Genomic DNA, 26,735 nt, shown 5'->3' with positions numbered 1-26,735 from the left:
AGGTTCAAAGCCAGTCCAGATAGGAAAGTCTGTGAGACTCTTATCTGTGGCTCAAATTCCAGCTTTGAGCAGAAAAGCTAAGGGATTAGACTCAGGCCTTGAATTCAAGTCCCAGTATTTTCACATACACACATACACACACACAGAAAAGAAAAAAAATCAAAAAGCTGAGCTGGAGGTATGGGCTTAAATAGAGCACTAGCAAGCAAGCAAGCTATCGGCATTGAGTTCATATTATAATACAGCAAAATAAACCCTCCATGAAGTAAAATAGATCTTAACATTTGCCAGGCCATAGGCTGTGTCCATTAGGCTCACTAGTGTATCAGCACGATCACCAGCACAGATTAGGCTGGGACTTTTAAGCATTTTTCAAGTAAGTTTTAAGAAAATAATCTGAAACGTTGAAAATAAGTTTGTCTTTTTCCCTCCAGGTTTACGCTTGGGGTGACAATGACCATGGCCAGCAGGGCAATGGCACAACCACAGTTAACAGAAAGCCCACACTGGTCCAAGGATTAGAAGGCCAGAAGATCACTCGAGTGGCTTGCGGGTCCTCTCACAGCGTGGCGTGGACAACAGTGGATGTAGCCACACCCTCTGTCCATGAGCCTGTCCTCTTCCAGACTGCAAGAGACCCATTAGGGGCTTCCTATTTAGGTACTATAGATTTGGTCTTTGAGTAATCCTTCTGTAGATTACAACAATGCTATAGATTTAATAGTGATTACTTCAGTTCCTCCACATTTTGCCCAATATTTTACATAGTCAGACTCAGAGTGTAGTAGTGCTTTTCAGAGATATATATATATATATATATATATATGATTGGGCTATTATAGCCTTTTGCATTTCTGTGTAACTTACAGAATCAGCTTTTTTTTTTTTTTTGTAAATTAGCCTGCTTAGCATTTGATCAGTAGTGGATTGAAACGGATTGGGAAAGATGACTATCTTTTTATAATCCTAGATTTTTCCATTTCATGAATCATGTTTCTCCTACTCAGGAGCATCGTTGGGCTGTTCTTGTGTTTCCACTCCTGGAAATTGTCAGGGCTGAAAGCTGGGATGTATCAGACATAGTCTAATGAGACTGTTGAATGTTGAATGATGAACATTTCTTTTTGTTGTAAATTCATTTTCTAAAAAGATTTACAATTTTTTTGTAGTTTTACTTAACCTTTACTGAAAAATTTTTTCTTTCCAAAGAAGTATTGTGATTGTTTTATGTTCTTAACCCCAAAAAACCTATTCATGAGCTATATTGTATTTATGAAATGGTAAAACACATACTGCACTGTATTTTAGTAAAGGATCTGATCCTACAGAAATGCAGCCAACTTTGGTCTTAAAAACAACCTAGGTTTTCATTTTCCTGTTTCAGGGGTGCCTTCCGACACTGATTCTTCTGCTTCCAGTAACAAAATAAGTGGCGCAAATAATTCTAAGCCAAATCGTCCTTCTCTTGCAAAGATCCTGCTCTCCTTGGATGGAAACCTGGCCAAACAGCAGGCCTTATCACATATTCTTACAGCTTTACAAATCATGTATGCCAGGTAGGCCTGCGTGCTAATTTTGGAAAGCTCCCATTTTGTAAGCTTGTAGTTGCATTGTATTGACTAAATGGGGTCCAGGATGTTGTATTACTGTAGTATTGGGATATGTAGTCTCATACCCTTTAATGTTATCTTTCTGTTGATTTTAAACTGAGTGTTAAAATACCAATGAGGCTACATTCTGAGAAATGCACTGTGTTAATGTCAGAAGGAATGTACTGGCTACAGTGTTAGATGATACAGTCCTAGTAGATCACTGTTGAATGTACAGTCCATTGTTGGCTGAAGTGTTTTATGGATTATGATCATATATAAAATTTGGAACAGACATCTTAAGTTATATCTAATGAATACGTGGCAATGATATCCAGATATGTTACTAAAATTCTTTTACACATATCCTATAAAAACAAAGACATGCTTCAGTGAGTGTTTGTCCCATCTTGTAATTTGCTGTCATACTATGGACAAAGTGCAGCTCACCGCCGCCTTGGCTTTGTGTTCCACAGAGATGCGGTGGTCAGGGCTCTGATGCCAGCCAGCATGCTCGCCCCCGTGGAATGCCCCTCATTCTCCTCCTCAGCACCCACTTCCGACGCATCTGCCATGGGCAGCCCCATGAATGGCGAAGAGAGCATGCTGGCTCCTGATATGGAGGATAGACTGAGTCCAAATCCGTGGCAAGATAAGAGAGAGGTAAAAATGAATCCTAAAGCAATTAGAAAGGAAAAGTTACTTTTTCCTTCTTGGTGTCTAAGAAGATCTTAGTTTGCTGTCCTTTAAGTTAGGCTTTTTTTTTTTTTTTGCCTGCTACTTTTTTTTTTTTTTTTGCCAGTCCTGGGGCTTGAACTCAGGGCCTGGGTGTTGTTCCTGAGCTGCTTCTGCTCAAGACTAGTGCTCTACTACTTGAGCCACACTTCTTGCTTTTTCTGCGTGCTTATTGGAGATGAGAGTCTCACAGACTTTCCTGCCCAGGCTGGCTTCAAACCATGATCCTCGGATCTCAGCCTCCTGAGTAGCTAGGATTACAGGCGTGAGCCACTAGTGCCCATCTTATCTGCTACTTTTGACTTGGAACCGATATTAGAAAATATTCTATTCAATTGTAATGTAATAGTGTCGCAATAAGAATAGGTTTATGCTTTTAAACAGTCATTTGATGCAGTTGTTAAACCTTAAAGATCTAGACGTCCGAGATTTTGTAACTTGTTTAGGGAATAACCTAACTTGAAGATACGTGATTCATGTGACCTGCTGTGAATATTTATAGGTTTTCCTAGAAATGCAAATGTGCTTATCTACACAGGACAATTGTATGTGTCTGTAAAATGGCTGCTATAGCCGCTGGAAAATTCCAGATGGTTGCAAGAAGCTTTAAAGAAGGCATTTGGATTTGTATAGGAAGTGTGTTACATTGTAGAGCTTTTCCACTTAAACTTTTTCTCTGGTTCACCCTCCGATTAGATTGTCTCCTCCGAGGATGCTGTGACCCCTTGTGCAGTGACCCCGTCCGCACCCTCAGCCTCCTCTCGGCCTTTCATCCCCGTGACAGATGACCCAGGAGCTGCCAGCATCATTGCAGAAACCATGACGAAAACCAAAGAGGTCAGGAGGCATGCTTCTTTAGCTTTCCTTATGACATAATCTTCCGTGTACACAGAAGTTGCAGAAATAGTATGCAGAATTAGAATAGGGTCCATGCCATATGCCTTTCACCTCCAGTCTGTGGTTGTTAGCATTTCTGGAACATTGGTGGGAATGTGAGGCTAGAAGTTCTGTCACCTTCCCATGCCTCTGTGTATTTGAGTGTCAGGAAACCAGTGATCAGAAACTGAGACATATTCAGATGGTACTCATTGTCCCAGCAATATCCCTTTAGATCCCTAGCACCCAACTTCCAGGATTGCACAATCACATTAATCTTCAATGCAGAGTGCAGAATGGAAGAACATTCTTCATTTTGACAGACCCAGCACCAGAGTGATCCAGAGTGTGCAGTACTCTGCATTTCCGGTGCTGTAACTCCTCTCCCTTAGTTAAGGAGTCTGTCAGGTTTTTCAGTGGAAGTTAATAAGAGAAAGTACTTTGAGACTACAGAAATATCTTGTTCTTACTCTTCTTTACTCGCCAAAATTTAGAATCTATTAATGATTCTAGTTGAATTCAGCATCACTTTGATAGTTGTCACATAGTTCTTCAAATATGATTCTTTCTTATGGAATGTCACTATTGCCATTCTTTTGGGGATAAAAAGAATTTGCTTTTCATTCGTTTTGTCTGTCTTCTATCTACTTTCTTTTCTATTTGTAACAGATTCATGGATTTTTATTTTATTCAATAGTGGTATTTGTTGCTACTATCATGTAACAACCAAATTATCCCAGACTACCCTTTGGGCTGTTTCCTTTTTTTTTTTCAGGTGATCCCGTAGTTGGATATGTTTGAATATTTCCCTACTTTCTGGCACAATAGTGTGTTCCAGGCTTATCTTGCACCTACCTTGCCTTTTTCCTGAATTAGTTATTTCTCCAAGGAGCACTGGAGGCTTTTAGTGGATCAGTTACAAGATTTGGAAACACAGGTCTAGGTGTTTGGTAATCTGATTATATTACTGGGCTTCTTTGATTAGATTTTTTTCAGCAGCTAGACGTATACATACATGAACATTTTTTCCCTTTCTACATCTTATCTATATTAAAAAAAGAAAACAACCATGGACAGTTCAAACCAGTCCTGTACCATGGAGTTAATTCTTCTATATCTATATCTCTATCTACAGATACATACATGTATATATGTATACAGATACATACATGTATGTGTGTACATGTATATATGTATACATACATGTATACATGGTGTATCTGTAGATAGAGATGTGTATACGTACACATATGTATCTGTAGATAGAGATGTAGATAAAATATTTGTGTGAGTGTGTGTGTGTGTGTGTGTGTGTGTGTGTGTGTGTGTGTACGCGCGCGTGCGCGCGTGTGTGCACTGGGCCTGGGGATTGAACTCAGGGCCTAGGCACTGGCCCTGAGCTTTTGTGTTCAAAGCTAGCATGCTAGCACTTGAGCCACATCTCTATTTCTGGCTTTTTGTTAATTAATTGGAGGTAAGAGTCTCAAGGACTTTCCTGACTAAGCTAGCTTTGAACCATGATCTTCATACCTCAGCTTTCTGTATAGCTAGGATTCTGGGTGTGAGCCACTGGTGCCCAGCTTGAGAAATTTTTTTCAGTGATTTTATTTTATATAATGTTTCCAAACAACCCAAAGAGCTTGAAATTCTAGGTGATGTATTATATGCAAGGAACTCACTTTAAATAAAAGCTAGGAAATAATTATGGACAGGATCTATGTGAAATTCTAGTATAAAAATCTGATTTAAAATTCCCAAGCATATCTGATAAGAGAAAGGTTTTACACAGTGCAATTTCATCCAGGCCTCCTATAATGTGTTTGATACAAACCACTGGTTACAGTGGTGAACTGTCTTTTTTTTTTTTAATTAGTTTACAGCATTCCCCTTTGACAGATACTGTTAGTACTTTGTAACCAGTTTATTGGTCTTGAAAACTTGGCACATTGCCTGGTGGAGTTATTAGAAGGCCTGCCATTTCTTAGTTAATCTGATTTTTTTCACGGCCCTTCCTCATTGGTGGTAATTAGTCCTCTGAGTTCCTAGGTAAACTGGGAAATCTCTTATTTCCTAGTATGTTGTTGTTCATTTTAATTACGGATTATCATTTACTTTAGGATGTTGAAAGCCAAAATAAAACATCAGGCCCAGAGCCTCAGTCCTTGGATGAGTTTACCAGTCTGTTGATCACGGACGATACCCGCGTGGTGGTGGACCTGCTCAAGCTGTCGGTGTGCAGCCGGGCTGGCGACAGGGGCAGGGATGTGCTCTCAGCTGTGCTGTCTGGCATGGGCACAGCCTACCCACAGGTGAGTGGTGGGAGGGTGGGGCCTTCCCTGCAAGAGACACACCACCTTTCTTGTGTGTGTGTGTGTGTGTGCATGCGCTAGTATTTGGGCTTGAACTCAGGGACTTGAGCATTTTCGCTCAAGGCTGGAGCTATCACTTGGGCCACACCTCCACTGCTGGCTTTTTAGTGCTCAGTTGGAGATAGTTTCAGATTTGTCTGGCCAGGCTAGCTTCAAACTCACATCCTCAGATCAGCCTCCTGTGTAACTAGGATTACATGCGTGAACCCCCAGCACCTGGGTACTGCTGTTCTTAATGCACGGTCTTGCTGGATTCGTCCAGTGGGCAGCAGCTTAGATACCCTTCTTTACAACAAAACTTGTCACAATTCTCCCAGTGACATCCTTGGCCCTTTTAGAGCCAGCTTTGTATCTTATTTTTATGAATTTGTAGAGTTCCTTTATCTAAATTTCTTTCTAGTATATGTTGAATTTTACCTTGTTTGATATTTGAGGTAATTTTGATGGTTTTTTAAAATAATGATTCAGATTTAATTTTTCCTAGATGGCAAATGAGTTGCCTAACATTGTATATGGAATAACTCATATTTCCCCCCAATGACATGAAAACTACTTTTATCATACTCTAAATTCCTATTGCATTTGGGCCTAAACTTGCGTGTGTACCTGTGTGCTGGGACTGGGGTTTGAACACTAAACTGGCATTCTAGCACTTGAAACACTGCTCCACTTCTGGCTTTTTGCCAGTTATTGAATCTCATGGATTTTCCTACCCAGGCTAGCTTTGAACCACCATCCTCAGAGTAGCTAAAATTACAGGTCTGAGCAATTGGCACCTGGCTATTTTCAGACCTTTTTGTTATTGTTGTTGTTCCATTGAAGTAACTCCTCATGCTCTAATAGCACAATATTTATATACGAATATCTGGTTATGAATATATGTTAGAGACAGGCTTGGTCAATCCTGATATCTCTGGGCTTGCTTGAGTACTCGTACTTATAGGCAGCCATGCTTTTATTTTTAAGCACTGACTGTGCCAGGGGCTTGGGACAGCATCTGTAGTGTTGAAGTACTTCCTATGGGTGTCTGTGGGTCTCAAAATGGTCTACCCATGCAAAACGGTAATAAAGTCCTTTTAAGTAGAGTTGTGCAGTCTCAAAAACACAGTAGGTGCTTTCACAGCTGTTGGTCATTCTTACCACCTTTCTTACCAAAATTCGTATCAACTTCCTGTTCCTTTTCTTGATACTTTTGTTCCTGAGGTAGACTTCCCTCACTAGAAAGTAACCTTGTCTTGGTATAACAACACGATCATTGGGGATGGGAAGGTGGCTCAGTAGTAGAGTGCTTGCCTTGCATGCATGAGGCCCTGGGTTCGATTCCTCTGCATCACATAAACAAAAAGAGAAAGCCGGAAGTGGCGCTTTGGCTCAAGTGGTAGAGCATTAGCCTTGAGCTGAAGAGCTGAGGGACAATGCCCAGGCCCAGAGTTCAGGCCCCACGACCAGACCCAAAAACAAACAAACAAAAAACAAAACACCATCATTGTCACCACAAATGTATCATTTTATCATTTGGCATCTTATTAAATGTGTCATGTATGGCTTTTATATGTATTATCTCTAGTCTTACAGTTCCTCTCCAAGTCTGGTTCTGTCTTGGTTGTTATGGGTAAAGAAACCAAGCCCTAATTTCAACTCAGTTTCTCCAAACTCCATCCTGCCCCTGATCCAGAGCAAAATGAGCAGGAACAGGGCTGGCGCCCATCAGCCTTGTCACTTCCTGTTTGCTCCCCAGGTGGCAGACATGTTGTTGGAGCTCTGCGTCACTGAATTGGAAGACGTAGCCACAGACTCACAGAGTGGCCGGCTTTCCTCACAGCCCGTTGTAGTGGAGAGCAGCCACCCCTACACCGATGACACCTCCACCAGTGGCACCGTGAAGATACCAGGTACATGGTCCAATCCTTATACTGATTGTAGAAGGATTTAGTTCCGTATGGAACAACAATCTCTGTTTTATAGGAAAAAAAAAAGTGGCAGAATTGTTTCAGACTTCTTTCCCACCTTGTTTTGTTTTGATTGTACCAGTTTTAAACCTTAGAACCTTACTACGCTTGCTAAGCAGTTACACCATTAGATCTACTCTGCAAGTTCCTTTATATGTTGGTTATTTTCAGGAGAAGGTTTTGCTCTATGCACTGGCCAGCATGGACTGTGATCTTCCTATTTGTAGTCCCTTTTGTTGCTGGAATGACAGTGATGTGCACCACTGTTCCCAGCCATTGTGCACTTGGGATGACGGGTGTGAGCCACCATGTCCAGCCCTTGATTGAGAAGGAGTCTCACGAACTTTTCTGCCCAGGCTGGTCTCAAACCATTATCCCCTGATCGTTGCCTTATAAGTAATTAGGATTACAGAATTGATCGTCAGGTAGATAGCCTTCTAACCAAGATCAGAGTTAAAGGATGTTGTGCCAACTCCCAGAAGTATACCAGTGTTCTGAAAAGATGCTATTCCAGTGTTAAGCCATTTGAACAGGATCGTTGCCTAAATGTAATGTTCATCGTCTTTCTTCTTAGTGTGTGTGTGTGTGTGTGTGTGTGTGTGTGTGTGTGTGTGTGTCAGAGAGAGAGAAAGAGAGAGAGATGGCCTCCCACTCTCACTTGGCTTTTTCCCTCAAGGCTGGTGGTGCTGTACTACTTGAGACATACCTGCATTTCTAGCTTTTTTTGTTGCCTTGATTGGAGATAAAAGAGTCTCAGGAACTTCTCTGTCTTTGCTGGTTTCCAGTCTCAATCTTCAAATCTCCGACTCCTGAGTAGCTAGGATTGTAGGTGGGTGCCTGCAGTGCCAGCTTTCTTTTCTATTTTCAACAATTCACCTGTAAAGGCACTCGGACCAGCATACTCCTCCTGCTACAGTTCAGCATGCTTCACAGCCCTGCATTTCTGAGGATTGGCCCCCAATTCAAAGATCTTAACTCAACCCTTTGGCAAGTTGGTGGTGATGAGCCTCAGAAAGCACCTAATGCCTGCATGTCTTTCTCTGTGAAGTCAGCAGTTTCTATTGCTCAGCACTAAGACCATTAACCTCTTTAATTATTAGTGAGAGTATTTTATAAAGATATATTTCCTCTCCTCTTTCAGTTGACTATGAAAAGTCTGCATAAGAAAGGCAAGAGAAAAGTTGGATCTTTCCTGTCTTTACCAGTTTTCAGAATTACGAGTCCATTTCCCGCCAACACTTTGAAAGTGTTCAGTTCAATTTTTATGGGGTTTTTGGTTATTGTAAAGGTAAAGAGGGGTTACAGTTACATAAGTTGGATAGAGTTTGTGTCTTTTTCAACAGCGTCACCCCTTCCCTCAGCCTCTCTCAGTTTTTCCCTCCCATCCCCACCCATAAGTTGTAGAGTTCATTTTCAACAGTGTCTAGTGAGTATCACGGCTGCATTTGTTCACCCTTTGTCCCTCCACTTCTGTGCCTCCCCTTATGCTCCCAAAGACAGACAAATGAACAAATAAGACAAAAGGAAAAGAAAACAGAAATAGCAACAAAGAAGAAAAAAAACTTTCTCTATTCCCAGAGATCATTTTGATAATTTTTATCTTGAATGTTTGAGTGGAGACGTATATATGGATTTAATCCCAGACTACTTCATCTGCTCTGTTAAATCTTATCTTTTCTTCCATATCAGATCTTAGGTCCAAGACAAGAGATGATAAAGTATCTCATAGTTGTTCATTTGCTTTAGGCAATATTGTGCAAGCAGCAGACTTGGGGTGCAATTTAATTACTGCCAACTCAATACTACCACCGAAAATATTAAAACAAATGTTACGTGATATCTTCAATAAATTTCAAACTTGTTTCCCTAATTAAACCATATTTACCAGAGCAGAATGGCTGTTCCAGTCTATGCTTTCTTTTGCTTCTCATGCAGTTTATGTTTTGCTATGTTTATTTCTCCTCCTCACCCTTTAGTCTGCCTCTTCAGTCACTGTGGTATCTGAACACACCTACTAGATTCCTCTCTCCTCGAGGTCAGGCTTTTCCATGAGGGTCTGTGTCTTTTCAATCTGAAAGGTTGCTTTTCTGGGTACTAAATCTTTGAATCATGCATTCTTCCTCTGTGAAAATATGATAATGGTAATTAATTTCTTTCCCCTTACAAGTAGTGTGCTTTTTTTTTCTCCCAGTAATGTTAGAATGTATTTTCATGTTGGTTATTTGAAGTGCTCAGATCAGGCTTTAATTTGACTCCATATCTTTTCTTCAGGACATTTTTGTGAATTATAGTTTATATTGTTTGGTTACCTTGCTTAGTTCTCATTCTTAGTGAAACTTGGTGATTATTTGTGGTGGATCCCTTTTAGCTTTAAGGTTGGCTACTTCTTCTCTCAGATGTTGTTTTTCTTCTTAAAAAATCTTTCCTTTTGTCTGTTGTGCATATTGGATTCTCCGATTTTTGTGGTTAAGTCTTCATTTTGGAATTTTGGAATTGTAATTATTTCCTGAGTTTTCATGTTTCCTCTCATGTTATTATGTTGGGTTTTTCTATCTCATATCATTTTTCTCCTTTCTTTCCACTTGTTTTGAGATGATAGACGGCAGTTTGATTATGTTTTGATATACTTGGCCTGCTTTTATTACTTAGTACTCTGGTCCTGTTTTCATTTTGTTTTGCTTGGTACTATTTGCTACTTAAATAATTTGGCATCTCATTTAACTTTAATATCTTTATCTTCTTTATTTTTCCCGGTGATTAATTTTCTAAAAGTTCACAACTTTTAAAATGAGGTAGAGTTCAGAAAACATTATTTTTTTTAAAAAATTAAGTTGTTATTCTTTCATGATAGAAATTTTTTTAAAAAAGGCATTTTTACCCATCAGTCACTTACGACAAAAATTGATATCCCTCCTCCCCTTTTCTATTTCTCTCACTTCCTATCTACTCAGCCAGCAAGCTCTGTCCCTTCCCCCACCTTTCAAAATATACTCAAAATTCAGTAATTTCTGACCAACACAGGCCATCTAGGCCAGCCTGTCGTGGTATTATGTGGTTTATTATACCAGCACTGTGTTCTGTCTTGTTTCTATTCCCCTCCCTTCCCAGAAAAATAAAAGACAAAGCCCCCTACACAGACACAGCCTGACCTCTGCATCCACCTCATTAGTGCATTCTTTCAACCTTAAAATGGGATCTGAACCCTTGCATGAAGTCAGCCCTCCTTCTTCCCTCCCTCCCATGCCTCCTGCCTGGCATTACCTTATGGCTAGTCCTTAAAGATATTTGAGCCTGAAGGAAAACACTTACTCGTCTATTCAGAATATTTCTGACCCCAAATATGTGGCTTTTCCTGACAAGCAGCAATTCTCTATGTATCTGTGGATACCAAGTATCCCACAATTCAGTTCAGTTCCAACCACCTAGAGAAGCTCAAAGTTAAGTGCTCCGTCGCACATGATAGCTCCTATTCCATACATCAATCTAATACCCTGGGTCTCTAGATGACCCTTGACTTCCATTTAACATGACTACAAATCAGAGGTTCCAAAAAACCATTTGTCTTAGCTTTCTGTCATTAAAACAAAAGACTTGAGATTACCAATTTGTAAAGAGAGCTTCCTTTTGCCTACAGCATTAGAGATTCCAGTGCAAGACTGATTGGCCCCTTGGCTTTAGCACATAGGGTGGTAGTGTATGGCGAGCAAAATTATGTAGCTCAGAAAGCAAAGACACGGGGGAAGGAGCTGGAGTCACACAATCACTTTCAGGAACAGCCCCAGTTCCCCTTTAGCTAATAACATCTACCACAAGGACCCATCTGCCTCTTAAAAGTTTAGACCATCTCTCGCTGGGAAGGTGGCTCAGTGGTAGAGCGCTTGCCTTGCATGCCTGAGGCCCTGGGTTTGATTCCTCAGCACCACATAAGCAAAAAGAAAAAAGCTGGAAGTGGCGCTGTGGCTCAAGTGGTAGAGCGCTAGCCTTGAGCTGAAGAGCTGAGGGACAGCGCCCAGGCCCAGAGTTTAGGCCCCACGACTGGACCCAAAAAAAAAAAAAAAAAAGTTTAGACCATCTCTCAATGGTGTCATCCTAGAGACCATAACACAGGATTTTGAGGAAGGCTCAAGATTTGAGCTACAGTACCTATCGTCCCTACTTTCTTTGGGGGGGGGGGGGGGGAGGAAGAGGTTGTGCCTGTCTTGGGGCTTAAATTCCAGCTTTAGCTTAAGGCTAGTACTCTACCACCTGAGCCACAGCTCTACTTCCAGCTTTTTGGTGGTTAATTAGAGATAAGAGTCTCACAGACTTTCCTGCCTTGGCTAGCTTAGAACCTTGATCCTCAGATCTCAGCCTCCCGAGTAACTAGGATGACAGCATGAGCCATAGCCACCCAACTTAGGTCCTCGTGTTTCACAAATGGCATACACTAGCTCCACACTAGTGGAGTTGCAGAATGCAAACTGAAGTGCATCGTGAAATAAACTGGCCATGTGAAGTGTTTCCTGACCCTTCAGCCCATAGTCCTACTCTTCTGATGGGGGTCAGGCTTAGTTTCATGATTTAGAAGCCAGTTCTTTATTACTTCCTAAACATAGCTTTCATCTCACTGTTTCTACCCAGCACACTGTGACTTTCGCTTGCTTCCTGGGAATGGTCACTCTGTTTTCTGCTTGCTTGTCCTCCAGGTGCAGAAGGCCTCAGGGTGGAGTTTGACAGGCAGTGCTCCACAGAGAGGCGCCACGATCCTCTCACGGTCATGGACGGTGTCAATAGGATCGTGTCTGTGCGGTCAGGTGAGGAAAGGAGGTTGAGCGCTGCCTCTCAGATGGAACCATTAATATTGGTAGCACAGAATGCTGCTGCTTCATTCTGCGCATGCTCTAAGGAAGGAGCTGTGACCTATTTAGCAGTGAAATGCAGTGGGTTTTATTTTCCTCTTCCCAGTACTTTATGACATTATCTGTGTGTGTGTGTGTGTGTGTGGCCTGAGAGCTGGTCCTTGTTGGGAGACGCCCAGCCTCCAAAGGTTTTTTTGTTTGTTTTCTTGCCTGTTTGTTTGGTTGTAGGGTTTCAGCTAAAAACTTGGCTCATAGAGTAGTCAGCTGGCTGGCAGGCAGAGAATGGGGTAGACAGGAGGTACCATGTGCAGTCCTGTTTCAGCCCTGCTGATGCGCTCCATGTGGTCAAGTGGGGGCGCTAATGACCCCATCTTAGAGATGCCAAATGCTCTGGACATGTCAGAACTGTTGGTGTAGGAGTGTGCCTGGATATAGACTTTTAGGCTTTTTTTTTTTTTAATGAATTTTTCATCTCAAGCAGGGGGTGGCAAATTTTCCATATAAAAGACCAGGTGGTAAACATCTGGGATGTTGTGGGGTGCATGTGGTCTCTACCCTAACCTCTTACACACACTGTATGGCGGTGAGTGTATGTGGCTGTGTCCCAGTAGAACTCTACTCACCAGGCATACCTGAAGTTGTTGGTGTAAAGCTTTGGCTTATATGGTACATTCACTGTGAAGATGGGTTTTTCAGGCATGGTGACCAGCATCTGTCAGCCTGTGTTGTTGTTAGATGTGCTAGGTCTCTTTGCTTCCAATGCAAGGCCCAACCAGCCATTGCTATGCTGCTGCCACAGCTCCTGTAGGACAAAGGGTCTCTGGCTATTCTGAGATGCTCTTATATACAGTGCTCCACGGTGGCAGCACAGTCCCGCCGCTCTATCTAGGCTGCTCTGCTTCTCCCTGCACAACAGCCTCTTCCTGGACATGCTGAACTACACATGTAGGCCTTGTGAGAATGTGGGCTTTTTCTCCCATCACTTGATCACCTAAAGTCCCCAAAAAGCCCCCGGAGCCCTTCCTGGGAGCTTGCTGCTGGCCCTTCTGGCCTCTCTCGCTGCGTCCTTCCTTATATGTGTAATCATTCCACTTTGGGACTGGCCTCTGTCAAGGCAATGTCCACCAACCCTCAGTTTCCCCAGTACTTGGTTTGGTTGTTGAAGGAGCATCTGCAGAAGGATAGATGGATTCACACTCACTAAGCATAGTGTCCTTGTGGGCTTGAGCTTGACAGAACTTGAGTTGGAAGAACCTGCTTATTTTCTCTGAGCTGTGGTCTCGGTGACTTTGCCTGCTTTTCTCTAAGGAGTCTTTTGGGGTTGGTTGGAGGATGGAATGAGCTAACGCCCAGGCTATGCTTTTTCTCCTCCAGGCCGAGAATGGTCAGACTGGTCCAGTGAGCTGCGCATCCCTGGAGATGAGCTAAAGTGGAAGTTCATCAGCGATGGGTCTGTGAACGGCTGGGGCTGGCGCTTCACAGTCTACCCCATCATGCCAGCCGCAGGTAAGGAAGAAGCTGCAGCCATTGAGCTGCAAAGACCGGTTACACTAGGCAGCCGGAACCATGCACACTTTTCGTTAGATAACTTAAGGACTGCCTAACCTGTGCCAGGAGCAAGCATTGCCACAGGCCCTTCTAGGGCAAGGGTCAGGCTACAGCAGCCCCTTGTCCCATCTAGCTGTTGGAAACCAACACTTACTTCACCCAGAGTGCAATCCCGTTTGTTGTGTTTGTAGTTCCTAGAGCTTCTGATTCGCAGTTAAAATGTCAGTGTAAGCCGGTGCCCATGGCTCACGCCTGTAATCCTAGCTACTCAGGAGACTGAGATCTGAGGATCACAGTTCAAAGCTAGCTTGGGTAAGAAAGTCTGTGAGACTCTTCTCTCCAATTAACCACCAGAAAACAAGAAGTAGCGCTGTGGGCTCAAGTGGTAGAACGCTAGCTTTGAGCTGAAAAGCTGAGGGACAATGCCCAGGCCCAGAGTTCAAGCCCCAGGACCAACAACAACAACAACAACAAAATGTCAGTGTAGCCAGATGCTGTAATCCTAACTACTCAGTAGGCTGAGAGCTGAGGATCTCGATTCGAAGCCAGCCAGGGCAGGAAAGGACATGAGACCCTTATCTCAAACTACTCAGAAAAAGCCAAAAGTGACACTGCTGCACAAGTGGTAGAATTGTAGCCCTGAGCAAAAGAAGCACAGGGATAGTGCTCAGGCCCTGAGTCCAAGCCCCAGGACTGGCGCACACACACAAATCAGTGTAAAGATAGTGGCTCGTGTGGCACCCCTCGCATTGCTGCACTCCAAGCAGATTTATTAAACATGTCGGTGTTTCTCCAGGGAGTGGTTTTTTCCCTTCAGATAGGAACACTGACTGACCATGCCCTTTCCCAGGCCCTAAGGACCTCCTCTCCGATCGCTGTGTCCTCTCCTGCCCATCCATGGACTTGGTGACGTGTCTCCTGGACTTCCGACTCAACCTTACTTCCAACCGAAGCATTGTCCCTCGCCTCGCAGCCTCCCTGGCCGCATGCGCGCAGCTGAGTGCCTTGGGTAAGGAGTGCCTTCGCGGTCACGTCTGTCGGGTGGGCTGGAAGAATGTGGTCAGACTGCTGACAGTGCCCTTCTGCTTGTTTCAGCCGCCAGCCACAGGATGTGGGCTCTTCAGAGACTGAGGAGGCTGCTCACCACAGAATTTGGACAGTCGATTAACATAAACAGGCTGCTGGGCGAAAATGACGGGGAAACGAGAGCCTTGGTATGCAGGGTTGTAGTGTAGTTGGTTTCTAGAAGTGCGACACTGTAGGAATAAAATGTTGCTTTAATTACGGTTGAGAAGAGTTAGAAAATTGTACCTGGGCATAAGGGGGCCTTGGTCCCTTCCGGACTTTTCCTTGTGTTGCTACATATACGAAGTTCAGGCTAGACTGGGCAGTCTGTGTATGGACCCTTATGAATATAGAAATGTATTGGTCTTCAAAGCAAGTCTGACTGGGCACATGCCCTTTATTGTGTTGCACTCACAACAATTCCTGTTGCTGCTGCCCATTTGCAGAGATGGTCAGGATCTGTACACCAGAGAGGAACAGTTTGTAGGAATGGGTATACAGAAAGCAAGATGTTTCTAAGGTTTACCCATTCCCCTTATCCCACCTTTTCCTGAAGTGTACACATTCTTTTAGCCTTTCTCTGACTTGATAATGTCAGTGAGCAGTTTTTAGGGGGTGCAGCATAATGAAGCTTTTGATGCACAGGAATGAAACAAACTTGGCTCCACTGTATCTCATATTCCTGCAATCTTGTTCACTGTTTTTAAGAGTTTTACAGGCAGTGCTCTTGCTGCTTTGGTGAAAGGCCTTCCGGAAGCTTTGCAGAGGCAGTTTGAATACGAAGATCCTATTGTGAGAGGTGGCAAACAACTGTTGCACAGCCCATTCTTCAAGGTAACGTTTGACTTATTTTAAAGTGACAGTAAGAGCAGGTTGACTAGAAGAGCCACTGAATGCTGTCATGGACCAGGTGCTGGGTTCTAGGACTCTTTGTTTGCCAGTCCTGGGGCTTGTACTCAGGCCCTGAGCTTTTTTTACTCAAGGTTAGCACTCTACCACTGGAACCACAGCATCCCTTCCAGCTTTTTCTGTTTATGTGGTACTGAGGAATGGAACCCATGGTTTCATGAATGCTAGGCAAGCACTCTACCACTAAGCCACACTCCCAGCCTCTTTGAGAGCAGTCATTAGGTATTGCTGAAGGTGAATGTGAAGGAAGAAAAAAAAAAAAAATCTCAAGAAATGGCTGGATGCATGAAACTTTTCTACCTGGAGTCATTATATAAATCTTAGCATGCTTTGAGGTACATGGGTCTTTCTGTTTGTTGAGGCAGGGCATGGGTATTGGAGGGCTTGTTTGATCTGAGTCTGAGGTCCTGTGTATTAGGTACATCACTAGAAACTTTTAGGGCAGTAATGAGCTCCCAAGCAAGGATCTTCAGAAACCCAGTGGTAGCACCTTCACCATCACTCAGCACACAGTGGGGGACAGTGGAATGGCAGCTGCATTCCTAAGCATCCTTGTGTTTCATTTCGTTTTGTGTTTAATTTTGGTGGCTGAAGGTACTGGTAGCCCTTGCGTGTGACCTGGAGCTAGACACTCTTCCTTGCTGCGCCGAGACACACAAGTGGGCATGGTTCCGACGATACTGCATGGCATCCCGTGTTGCTGTGGCTCTGGACAAAAGATCACCATTGCCCCGTCTGTTTCTTGATGAGGTATTCCATGTTCTATTTTGCATTTGATTTTGGTATTGCAAAGATCTTACAGACTTTAGCTGTCGTGTAAAAGACATACCAATATAATGAGACATAGAAATTTTTCTCTTGCTAAGAAATACCAGCAAGGAAGAGAAGCACAGAGGTGAATGTGAGTAATCTCACACTGAATTTGCACGAGTTCTGTTTTAGTAAAGATAAAGTGATGCCTTCCAGACAATTTCTTAGCATCTAGACTTGATTTCATTTACTAAATATAAAAATCATGTTGCTAATACTGATATTTTCCATGCAGGGATTCCTCTGGCCTTCTTACTGTAGAATTTCATGTTTTTATTTTTTGACAAGTGTTCAATTGATAATCTCATTGTCTAGGTGGCTAAGAAAATTCGTGAATTAATGGCAGACAGTGAAAACATGGATGTTCTTCATGAGAGCCATGACATTTTTAAGAGAGAGCAAGATGAACAACTTGTGCAGTGGATGAACAGGTTGGTAACATCAGAAATAAGCAATAATCGCCAGGCACTGGTGGCACACACCTGTAATCATAGCTACTCAGGAGGCTAAGATCTGAGGGTTGCTGTTCAAAGCCAGCTGGGCAGGAAGGTCCATGAGACTTTTATCTCCAATTAACAGTCAAAAAGCCAGAAGTGGAGCTGTGGCTCAAGTGGTAGAGCGCTGCCTTGAGCACAAAACCTTAGAACAGCACTCAGGCCCTGAGTTCAAGGACTGCCACAAAAATAAAAAAAAAAGCAAAGGGAAGAAAGGAAGGGGAGGGTACTGTGATTGGAATTCATAGCTTCATGTTTGCTGGGCAGTTGCTGTCTGGCTTAAGTCACATGCCCCGATCTTTTTCTTTTAGCTAACTTTTCAAATAAGGATCTTGGGATTGTTTGTGTCAGCCTGAACTATGACCTCCTAATTTACCCTTTCCAAGGTAGCTTGCATGACAGGATACATGCCACCATAACCATCTTTTATGGTTGAAGCAGAGTCTCACACTTTTTGTCTGGGCTATCCTAGAACCTTCATCTTCCCAATCTCCACCTCCCAAATGGCTAGGATTACAGGTGTAAGTTCCTTCAGCTGTCTCCACATGAAATTCTTTCTAATGTCACATATTTTTCTGCTGTGTGTTGTAGGAGACCAGATGATTGGACTCTTTCTGCTGGTGGCAGTGGAACCATTTATGGATGGGGGCATAATCACAGGGGCCAGCTTGGGGGCATCGAGGGTGCAAAAGTTAAAGTTCCCACTCCATGCGAAGCCCTGGCCACCCTCAGACCTGTGCAGTTAATCGGAGGAGAGCAGACACTTTTTGCTGTGACAGCCGATGGCAAGGTAAGGTGGTAAGGTGCACTTTGTGTGTGTCATGCTGTCACTAAGACTGATACGGTTATGGCTAGGTGTGTTGTGTTGTTAAATTCTTGTACATGTAAGGATGTGTGCTTAAGCACTGTTTCAAGATTAATCATACTTACAGTATCGCTGGAAACAATTACAGTTCTAAGATTTCTCTATAAACTTTAGATATATACTATAACTCTTAAGTTTTATTTGAAATTACCCTTATATGCAAATGTCTTAAAATTTTTATTTGACTGTCATCTATTAGATATATTCCTTTCTTTTTCTTTTTTGTCCGTGACTGTGATTTGAACTGGGTACCTGACACTTTGGCTCATTGGCTGGCACTCTACCAACTGAGCCCTGCCTCTAATCCGCATTAGGTGTATTTCTTTCTCATTTGCTGTTTAAATGCCATCTTCCGAAAATTAAATGCTGCTGCTGATGTATAAAAATAATTATTTTCATATTGATATTGTGTGTAGTGATCTTCTTACAATATAGCTCAAGGTTTTTAAAAACATTTCATCTTTGTAGAGAGCCATAATCTGTACATGGGGTGGTGGAGAGGGAGCTGGGCCCGCTCAGTGGAATTGGAGCAGAATTAGCAGGCAGGAATCGTGGTCCTGGAAATGACCTTGTCAGACCATGGAGGAAGCACTTACTAAGACTTAACCACATACCTCTGTCTGATTAAGAAAGTTCTTTTTTATTTCTGCTCAGGAATTGATGTCTGACATTTGTTTTTTATAATATTTCTTAACAGATGCTTTCTCCCTTAGTGAGTTAATATAGCGCATTCCACTCATGGGTTTTCTCATATTAAGCAAGCTTGTTTTCTCTGGTAAAGACTTCTTGATCAGGATGACTTATCTATCATGGTTTGCAGTTGGCCCAGGGATTTGGGGAGTTGCATGTTCATGAGGACATACTTTTCATGCAGTGCTCTGTCTTACATGAGCTTCATCTGTTTGGTACTGCAGTAGCTATCTCTTTAATTTAAAACAATCCAGATTTGTCATCCAGTTTCTGAGGTGATATTCTTTTCCTGGATAGTTCTGTGATTTGTCTTGTGTGGGGGGGTGTATTTAAAATTATTTTTACCTTTTACTAAGGTTAGATTTGGCAGACATTTTCTGTAAAAGACACAAAAGTGGTTTGGGCTTTGTGCAACTATGAAAGAGGTCCTAACATTGTAAAGAGCAGGTGTGGATGTGTTCACTTACAAAACCTGGTAATAAGCAGTTGCCTTGGAGGCCTGGCACCACAAAAACATAAAAAGGACCGTGATAAGCCCAATTTAGCATAAGACCGTAATTGTCAGGGCTAGGCATGATGATGCATGCCTATAATCTCATGCCTATAATCTACTGGCAAAGTAGAAATTGAGAGATTGTGGTTCCAGGTCAGCCCAGACAAATAATTAATGGCACCCTATCAAAAGCAATCTAAATTGATGACTTACACTATAATCTCAGCTACTCAGAAGGCAGAGGTAAGAGGATGAAAGTGGCACAAGTCCCTGAGATCAAAACCCAGTACAGGGGGAGGGAGGGCAATCCAGTTAATAATTATATTTCTGTTTGTACTTTATTGTTCTGCCTTTTGATTTTCATTGTCACTAATGCGTCAGTAAATATCAACAGTCAGATTAAGGTGGCCTTATGGCTGCTTATGAGATCTTCCTTAGGTGGTTTAGTTTTATTATGATTTATTTGGATATCTCTTCATTAGATTCTCTTCATTTGAGCCACCTCTTTTTGTTATTTCTTTACTTTTTGTTTATTTATGTTTGCCAGGAATTAAAGCCTTCAAAGAAGTGAGAGCTATTGGTCTTTTAAAGAATTCTGAAAATTTTTCAGCCTAATTTTTTTCTACATACTGTTTCTCCCATATTCTCTGGAAAATAGCATCTGAAATGCTGTCTTTCTGTTTCTGAACCCTGCTTTCATGTTTTGTCTTCTTGTGTTTCTCTGCCATAGCTAGATCATTTCTTCAGCTTCCAACTCTCCAATTTCTCTTTCACTGATAGAATCAATCTACTGTTTGATACATCAGTTTAGAATTTCAGTAATTTTTAAGTATCTGAACATCCTGTTCTCACAATGTCATCTTTCCCTCTATATAATATAAAATTGTAGGGTTGAGAAGGTGGCTCAGTGGTAGAGTGCTTGCCTTGCATGCATGAGGCCCTGGGTTCCATTCCTCAGCACCACATAAATAGAAAAAGCCAGAAGTGGCACTGTGGCTCAAATGGTAGGGCGTTAGCCTTGAGCTGAAGAGCTGAGGGACAGCGCCCAGGCCCAGAGTTCAAGCCCCATGAAAAACAAATTATGTATATAATTGTAAAGAAATGAGCTAATCATTTTCCATAGCACTTATATAGAAATCTATATAGAAACTTTGAGGCCTAATTTGAAGTCTCGTCCATTGAGAATTTATAAACTTGAACATTACTAACCTCAGCCATCATAAAATTACTTTGCACCTGAGGATTTCAATCTATTGCTAACATAAATATAGAATAAAATCCAACTTAAAAGGTTGATTTCGCCTGTGGCTCACACCTATAATCCTAGCTACTGAGGAGGATGAGATCTGAGAATCACCGTTCAAAGCCAGCCCAGGCAGGATCTCCAATAAACCACCAGAAAAGTGGAAGTGGCATTGTGGTTTAAGTGGTGGAATGCGTGCCTTGAGCTGAAGAGCTGAAGGACCACACCCAGAACCAGAGTTCAAGCCCCACAACCCACAAAAAAAAAAAAAAAAGGTTGATTTTTGTGGTTAAGAAATCCCAGGTGATATTCTTCCCCTCCTTCAGTACTAAGAAAGACACTTTCTTTTTGTTCTCTTTTTAAGCAGATTGAGGGAGGAGCCCTATGTAGCCTCTCCTTCCTAACCTCCTCTGAGCCTCTAGTCTCCAGTCTCCACAGCATGTGCAAAACCTTCCCAGGAGAAGCCTCCTTAGGGCCTATACATCTACCTGAGTTGTTTCATTTCCTGTTTTAACCCTTGCCTCTTCCGTACTGTGGTGTCATTGCATGAGCACATTGCAAAAGTGTTTAACATAGCATTTCAATTCTACAAGAGGGATATTTGCTGTGTGTTTGGAAATGATTTCTGATCTTTGTTTTCTTCAAATTAATGACAACCATGTTTTGTGTCCCGAAACAATTATACACTTAGAATGAAAAGATTAGTACTTTGTACTACTTCTTGCTCCCTAGCTAAAAGATTTAAATATGTGTATAGTTTTCCTGTGGCGTGTTTAAGTCATATTGTCAGCTTTTATGTAAAATTGGTAACTGAATCGTTTTTGCTTGTCTGTTCATCTCAGTATTAATTGTGGTGGTATTCTAGACAAAAAGGAATACTTCTAGGGATAAAACTTTAGTTTTAATATAGAGTTAGTGAATATGGGATTTATAATAATTGCATGCTCTTATTTTTTAGAGCTTTGATTGTGTGTGTGTTGCCTTCTGATCAATATAAAGAAATACCTGAGATAATTAACTCATAAGGAGAAAGTCTTATTTAAATCCTAGTCCTATGGTTCCTCATCCACAATTACATACAGTACACAGTTTACTTGGGGCCTCTTGTGGAGGTGCCACGTGACCATAATGTGGTAAAACAAACTTCACACCACATAAGCCAAGAAGTGAGAGAGGGAACGAGGGCCCTTCAGTTGTTTTCAAAGAGACATGCCAGCAATAACCCAGAGGTCACTGCCCAATTACCCCTCCCTTCCCAAAGTTCCATCACCTCCCAACATGCCATCTTGGGGGCCAAGCCTTTTACATGGGCATTTGGAAGCCACTCATGCAAACAATAGTATGTGAAATCTTTAACTTTCCTGTGATTTTTTTTTAATTCTTTGATTTCTCTATGGTCAAAATACAATAAAAAGTCTAGAGTACTCAGTTGTTTTATTAAGGGCAGGAGTATTCGGGTGAGAATCTGATGTCACTATTCCTTTTTCTCATCGCAGTTGTATGCCACGGGCTATGGTGCTGGTGGCAGACTAGGGATTGGAGGGACCGAGTCGGTATCCACCCCAACGCTGCTGGAATCCATTCAGCACGTGTTCATTAAGAAAGTGGCTGTGAACTCGGGAGGAAAGCACTGCCTTGCCCTCTCTTCCGAAGGAGAAGTTTATTCGTGGGGCGAAGCGGAAGATGGGAAGCTGGGACATGGCAACAGAAGGTAGTGTGTGAAAGCAGTACTCCAGCATTGTTTTCCTTTGTTTTAGTGTTAAGACATTGTATTGCCACTTTGGTTTGTAGAGCCATGTTAACAATAGTCTGCTTACATTAAATAATACTCATTACTCGTTTGCCAGAAATGAGTTCAGTGTCACGGTGTGGGTTTACATATATGATTTCTATATTTGGGGCTAAAATCCAAGTCTGCAGTTTTGATTTATAAGTACGTCACCTCTTCTGTCATTCCGGCCCATATCATCTACTAAGTCACATTTGGGTAGCACTCATGATACTAAAACTAAAGAGGAAAGAGCAGGAGTGAGGAGGAAGCACACATAAGTGAAAACACTTTTTAAACCAAGGAACCAGTTTGTTTTAGGCAAGTACCAGCCTGACTGGAGTAATAGGGGCCTTCCTTATGCTAGAAATAACTTAAAAATCACCAGGAAAAAATACATAGGAGTCAAGAGCCCTGAAGACATTACCATAGGATAGCAAAGTAGTGTTCCATGAATTTGCCAATCAACTATCTGCAGACGATTGTCAGGCAGTTGCACAATAAGGAGAAATCCAGGCATGTCCTGGAAAACTTGGGTAGTGTAAAGAACTCAAAGTCCGGGAGGTGAAGGTATCTAGAGTTTGCAGAATGCAAGAGAAGGAGTGAGCTGCACAAGGAGAGCAGCTCAGTCCTGCAGTACCAATGTGACAGTCACTTGTCTATTAGGCCAAGTGACCAACCACCCAAATGATTAGAAGGAACAGTCACTACAACTTACCTAGGGAGGAGATGGAGCTCCCAGAGAGCTCATAAATCACAGGACATGGAGGAGACTACCAAAATAGTGCCCAATGGTAAAGAAAAAAATTCATCATACTATAATTGTTGTTTTGATCCTACTAATCACCTGAAAATCAGAAATGATTAGGCTGTTTATAAATAACATAGTTCAGAAGCCAAAGCTAAAGAATATTTTTGTGAACACAAATAAATCAAGCCCTTGTAAAAAGTAAACTTCACAATGACCTGTATCCACTTGAAAATTTAAGGTATGCAAAAGAGCAGGAAAATATAACCCAGATGAGGATAAAAACCAATTCGTGCAGGGTTGGGGATTTAGCTCAGTGGAAGAGCATTTGCCTCGCAAGTGCAAGGCCCTGAGTTTAGTCCTCTGCTCTTAAATAAAAACGAAACTGACCCAGAAATGGCACAGGTATAGGATTGCCAGCTGAAACTTTACTGAAAGAATTATTTTAACCACTTGTTATATCCTCAAGAAGATGGAAAGAAATGTGATGAACATTTTAAGCTTGGAAGATACTCAAGTGCTCAAATCAAAGTGCTAAAGATGAAAACTATCGTATCAGAGATGAAGAATGAACTGGATAGAATATGGGGCAGACATTGTTGAAGAGAAGATACAACAGTAGAATATACAACAGTAGAAACTGTCCAGCGTGGAACACAGAAAGAACACGCAAGTGAACAGAATGCTAGTGAGCCCTGGAATGACCTCACATGGCCTAACATATGTACAATTGGAATCAACAAAAGAAGGCTGTGAGAAGTTTTGAAGAAATAATAGTTGGAATTCCAAGTTGATTAAAAACTAAACCAGCTGGGCACCAACCTGAAATCCTAAATATGTGAAAGCCAAAATCAGAGGGATTATGGTTTGAGGCTAGCCCAGTCAGAATAATTCATGAGACCCCCTTCTCAGTCTATCAGTGGGCTCAGTGGCATACAGCTATCATCCCACACTACATGAGAGACAGATGTGGAGGATTGGGACCAGCCCAGGCAGAAAAGTCCATAAGACTCCTCCACCGATGGAAGCTGGATGCCGGCACAGCTATGAGAAGCCTAAAGTAGATGGATCATAGTCTAGGCACACACCAGAGAGGGAAGTTGAGACCCTATCCTAAAAATAAGGGTTGGGGGCATGGCTCATCAGTAGAGCAACCTAACAACCACAAATGCTGAAAATAGAAAAAAGAGCGGAGAGAGGGAGGGAGGGAAGAGGAAAGGAAAGGAAAGGAGAAAACAACAAAAGCAAAAATACTATAAATTTAAAACTCTAGGGGCTGGGAAGGTGGCTCAGTGGTAGAGCACTTGCCTTACATGCATGAGGCCCTGGGTTCAATTCCTCAGCACCACATAAGCAAAAGAAAAAAGCCAGAAGTGGTGCTGTGGCTCAAGTGGTAGAGTGCTAGCATTGAGCTGAAGAGCTGAGGGACAGTGCCCAGGCCGAGTTCAGGCCCCACGACTGGACCCAAAAAAAAAAAAAATTTTTTAAAACTCTACAGATTTGAGAATCTTAAACCTGAATAAAAGAAACATAAGGGAAAAAAATTATGCCAGGGTACATTAGGTTAGAGGGTAGAGGGAAATAGAAAACACAGCTAATTTGTAGCAAAGTGGGTACATGATTTCTCTTTTAACCTGTAAAACCGTTAAACTTATTCACCCCTTCCGCCTCCGATTTGGAAGTATGAAATGTGTACTCTGGCAGTCAGGGCTTCTATGTAAAGAGAGATAGGTAGGAGATTGTAAAACGTTGACCTCGGTTCCGTACTGACTTAATAGCGTTTGATCACGCGTTTGTTGATAGGTACCTCCTGAATAAGTGGCGAGCAAACACAAAACACAGTATTCAGTAGGTGTTAAAATATTCAGAAATAAAAGTGTACTTCAGTTACATTTGGTGTCTTTTCTTATAGTCCGTGTGACCGCCCTCGTGTCATTGAGTCTCTGAGAGGAATTGAAGTGGTTGACGTTGCTGCTGGTGGAGCCCATAGCGCATGCGTCACAGCAGCTGGAGACCTCTACACATGGGGCAAAGGCCGGTACGGCCGCCTGGGCCACAGTGACAGTGAGGACCAGTTAAAGCCAAAGCTGGTGAGAAGGTGCCGCATTCAAAGACCCAGGCCCAAGCCGAAGACCACACTGCTCACTCCTTAACCCTGGAGTGGGCATGGGGGCACTTGGCCATGGTCGTTATCGTTTTGAAATACCAAATACCTTCCCCATCCTCTATATTCTCTTTCATCTTAAGTCCGATGACCATTGGCTTATTTTCAAGTCCATTTTCTTTGTGATAGAAATTTCAAAAAAATATATCGGTGTATACATTTCCTTTCAAAAGATGGCGTGAACAGCTTGGAGGTGTAGAATTGGCTCATCAGAATGCTTCCTGTAGTTGAGATTTATACAGTAGACCCTTGGTACCCATGGATATATGGTTCCAAGAAGATGGCTGTGGAAGAAGTCAACCATGGCTGCTCAGGATGCGTAGTGTGCAGGACTGTACGGCTTCACATGACACCATTCAGCTTCCACCAAGCATGTGCTACCGCTCTGCAGATCTAAACTTCTCACTTTGTCGCTTAAATGATGCACAGTAACTTTCACCTTGTTTTTTGGGGGAATATTTTTCCCAAAAAGGAAAACACTCCACAGAGCACACAAAACTAAGCAAAACTAACAGTACCTTGAGTCTAAGAGCCGCTTCAAGTATGTGGAGTTCTGTCAAGTATGTGTAAGAATGAAAAATTTTGCTTTAGGGTTTATTTAGACCATACATGGTCAAAACCACAGGTAATAAAGCCATGAATAAAGTGAGGATACGATATAGTTTGGTAGAGGCCAACTGTTTGCTGTTTAGTTGTATTAAAATTGCTCATTCCTGGTAAAAGTTCCAAACACTCGTATAAAAACATATTGGAGCCGGGTGCTGGTGGCTCATGCCTGTAATCCTAGCTACTCAGGAGGCTGAGATCTGAAGATCATGGTTCAAAGCCAGCCCAGGCAGGAAAGTCTATGAGACTGATATCTCCAATGAACCACCAGAAAACCAGAAGTGATGCTGTGGCTCAAAGTGGTAGAGCACTAGCCTTGAGCAAAACAGCTCAGGGACAGTGCCCAGGCCTTAAGTTCAAACCCCACAACCAACCAAAAAAAAAAAAATGGTGGCATTGTAAATTCTTCTCTTTGTGTGTGGTTGGCTAACCTCTGTGTCCCCTTTTTCTGAAGGTGGAAGTACTTCAGGGCCACCGTGTGGTAGACATTGCCTGTGGCAGTGGTGACGCCCAGACGCTCTGCCTCACCGATGACGACACCGTCTGGTCCTGGGGAGATGGGGACTATGGCAAGCTGGGTAGAGGAGGCAGTGATGGCTGCAAAGTGCCCATGAAGGTATCTCCTGCCCTACCACTGCTGTCCCCACGGTGCTTCTCAGGATCATCGTAGGCTCCCATTTACCTTCTTACAGAAAATACACTGGAGCCAGGCGCTGATGGCTCACCCTATAAATCCTAGCTACTCAGGAGGCTGAGATCTGAGGATGGCGGTTCAAAGCCAGCCCAAGCAAGAAAGTCCGTGAGGCTTATCTCCAATGAACCACCAGAAAACCAGAAGTGGCACTGTGGCTCAAGCGGTAGAGTGCTCACCTAGAGCTGAAGAGCTCAAGGACAGCGCCCAGGCCCCGAGTTCAAGCCCCATAACTGATGAAAAAAAAAGGAAAAAAGAAAAATACATGAGGGAATTGAGCACAAA

The 26,735-nt window shown here is 42.5% G+C and overlaps 1 protein-coding gene across 1 annotated transcript in view; it reads left to right on the top strand.

Moving 5' to 3' along the window:
- The window catches only part of Herc2 (HECT and RLD domain containing E3 ubiquitin protein ligase 2), a 152,931-nt gene that overhangs the window by 107,655 nt on the left and 18,541 nt on the right, over nt 1–26,735 (top strand). The window contains exons 65-81 of the mRNA XM_042697406.1: nt 435–660; nt 1,385–1,556; nt 2,066–2,252; nt 3,021–3,161; nt 5,318–5,509; nt 7,308–7,461; nt 12,204–12,311; nt 13,731–13,862; nt 14,755–14,913; nt 15,000–15,118; nt 15,678–15,803; nt 16,473–16,628; nt 17,004–17,119; nt 17,774–17,972; nt 21,970–22,184; nt 24,902–25,079; nt 26,214–26,375. Of these exons, the coding sequence (XP_042553340.1) occupies nt 435–660; nt 1,385–1,556; nt 2,066–2,252; nt 3,021–3,161; nt 5,318–5,509; nt 7,308–7,461; nt 12,204–12,311; nt 13,731–13,862; nt 14,755–14,913; nt 15,000–15,118; nt 15,678–15,803; nt 16,473–16,628; nt 17,004–17,119; nt 17,774–17,972; nt 21,970–22,184; nt 24,902–25,079; nt 26,214–26,375 (2,742 nt within the window). The remainder of the gene's footprint in view (nt 1–434; nt 661–1,384; nt 1,557–2,065; nt 2,253–3,020; nt 3,162–5,317; nt 5,510–7,307; nt 7,462–12,203; nt 12,312–13,730; nt 13,863–14,754; nt 14,914–14,999; nt 15,119–15,677; nt 15,804–16,472; nt 16,629–17,003; nt 17,120–17,773; nt 17,973–21,969; nt 22,185–24,901; nt 25,080–26,213; nt 26,376–26,735) is intronic.

Source organism: Dipodomys spectabilis, unplaced genomic scaffold (assembly GCF_019054845.1).
Source record: "Dipodomys spectabilis isolate Male_0828 unplaced genomic scaffold, ASM1905484v1 ptg000219l, whole genome shotgun sequence".
NCBI lineage: Eukaryota > Metazoa > Chordata > Mammalia > Rodentia > Heteromyidae > Dipodomys > Dipodomys spectabilis.
Note: the sequence above shows the minus strand (reverse complement) of the source record. Positions and strands in the feature narration are given on the sequence as shown.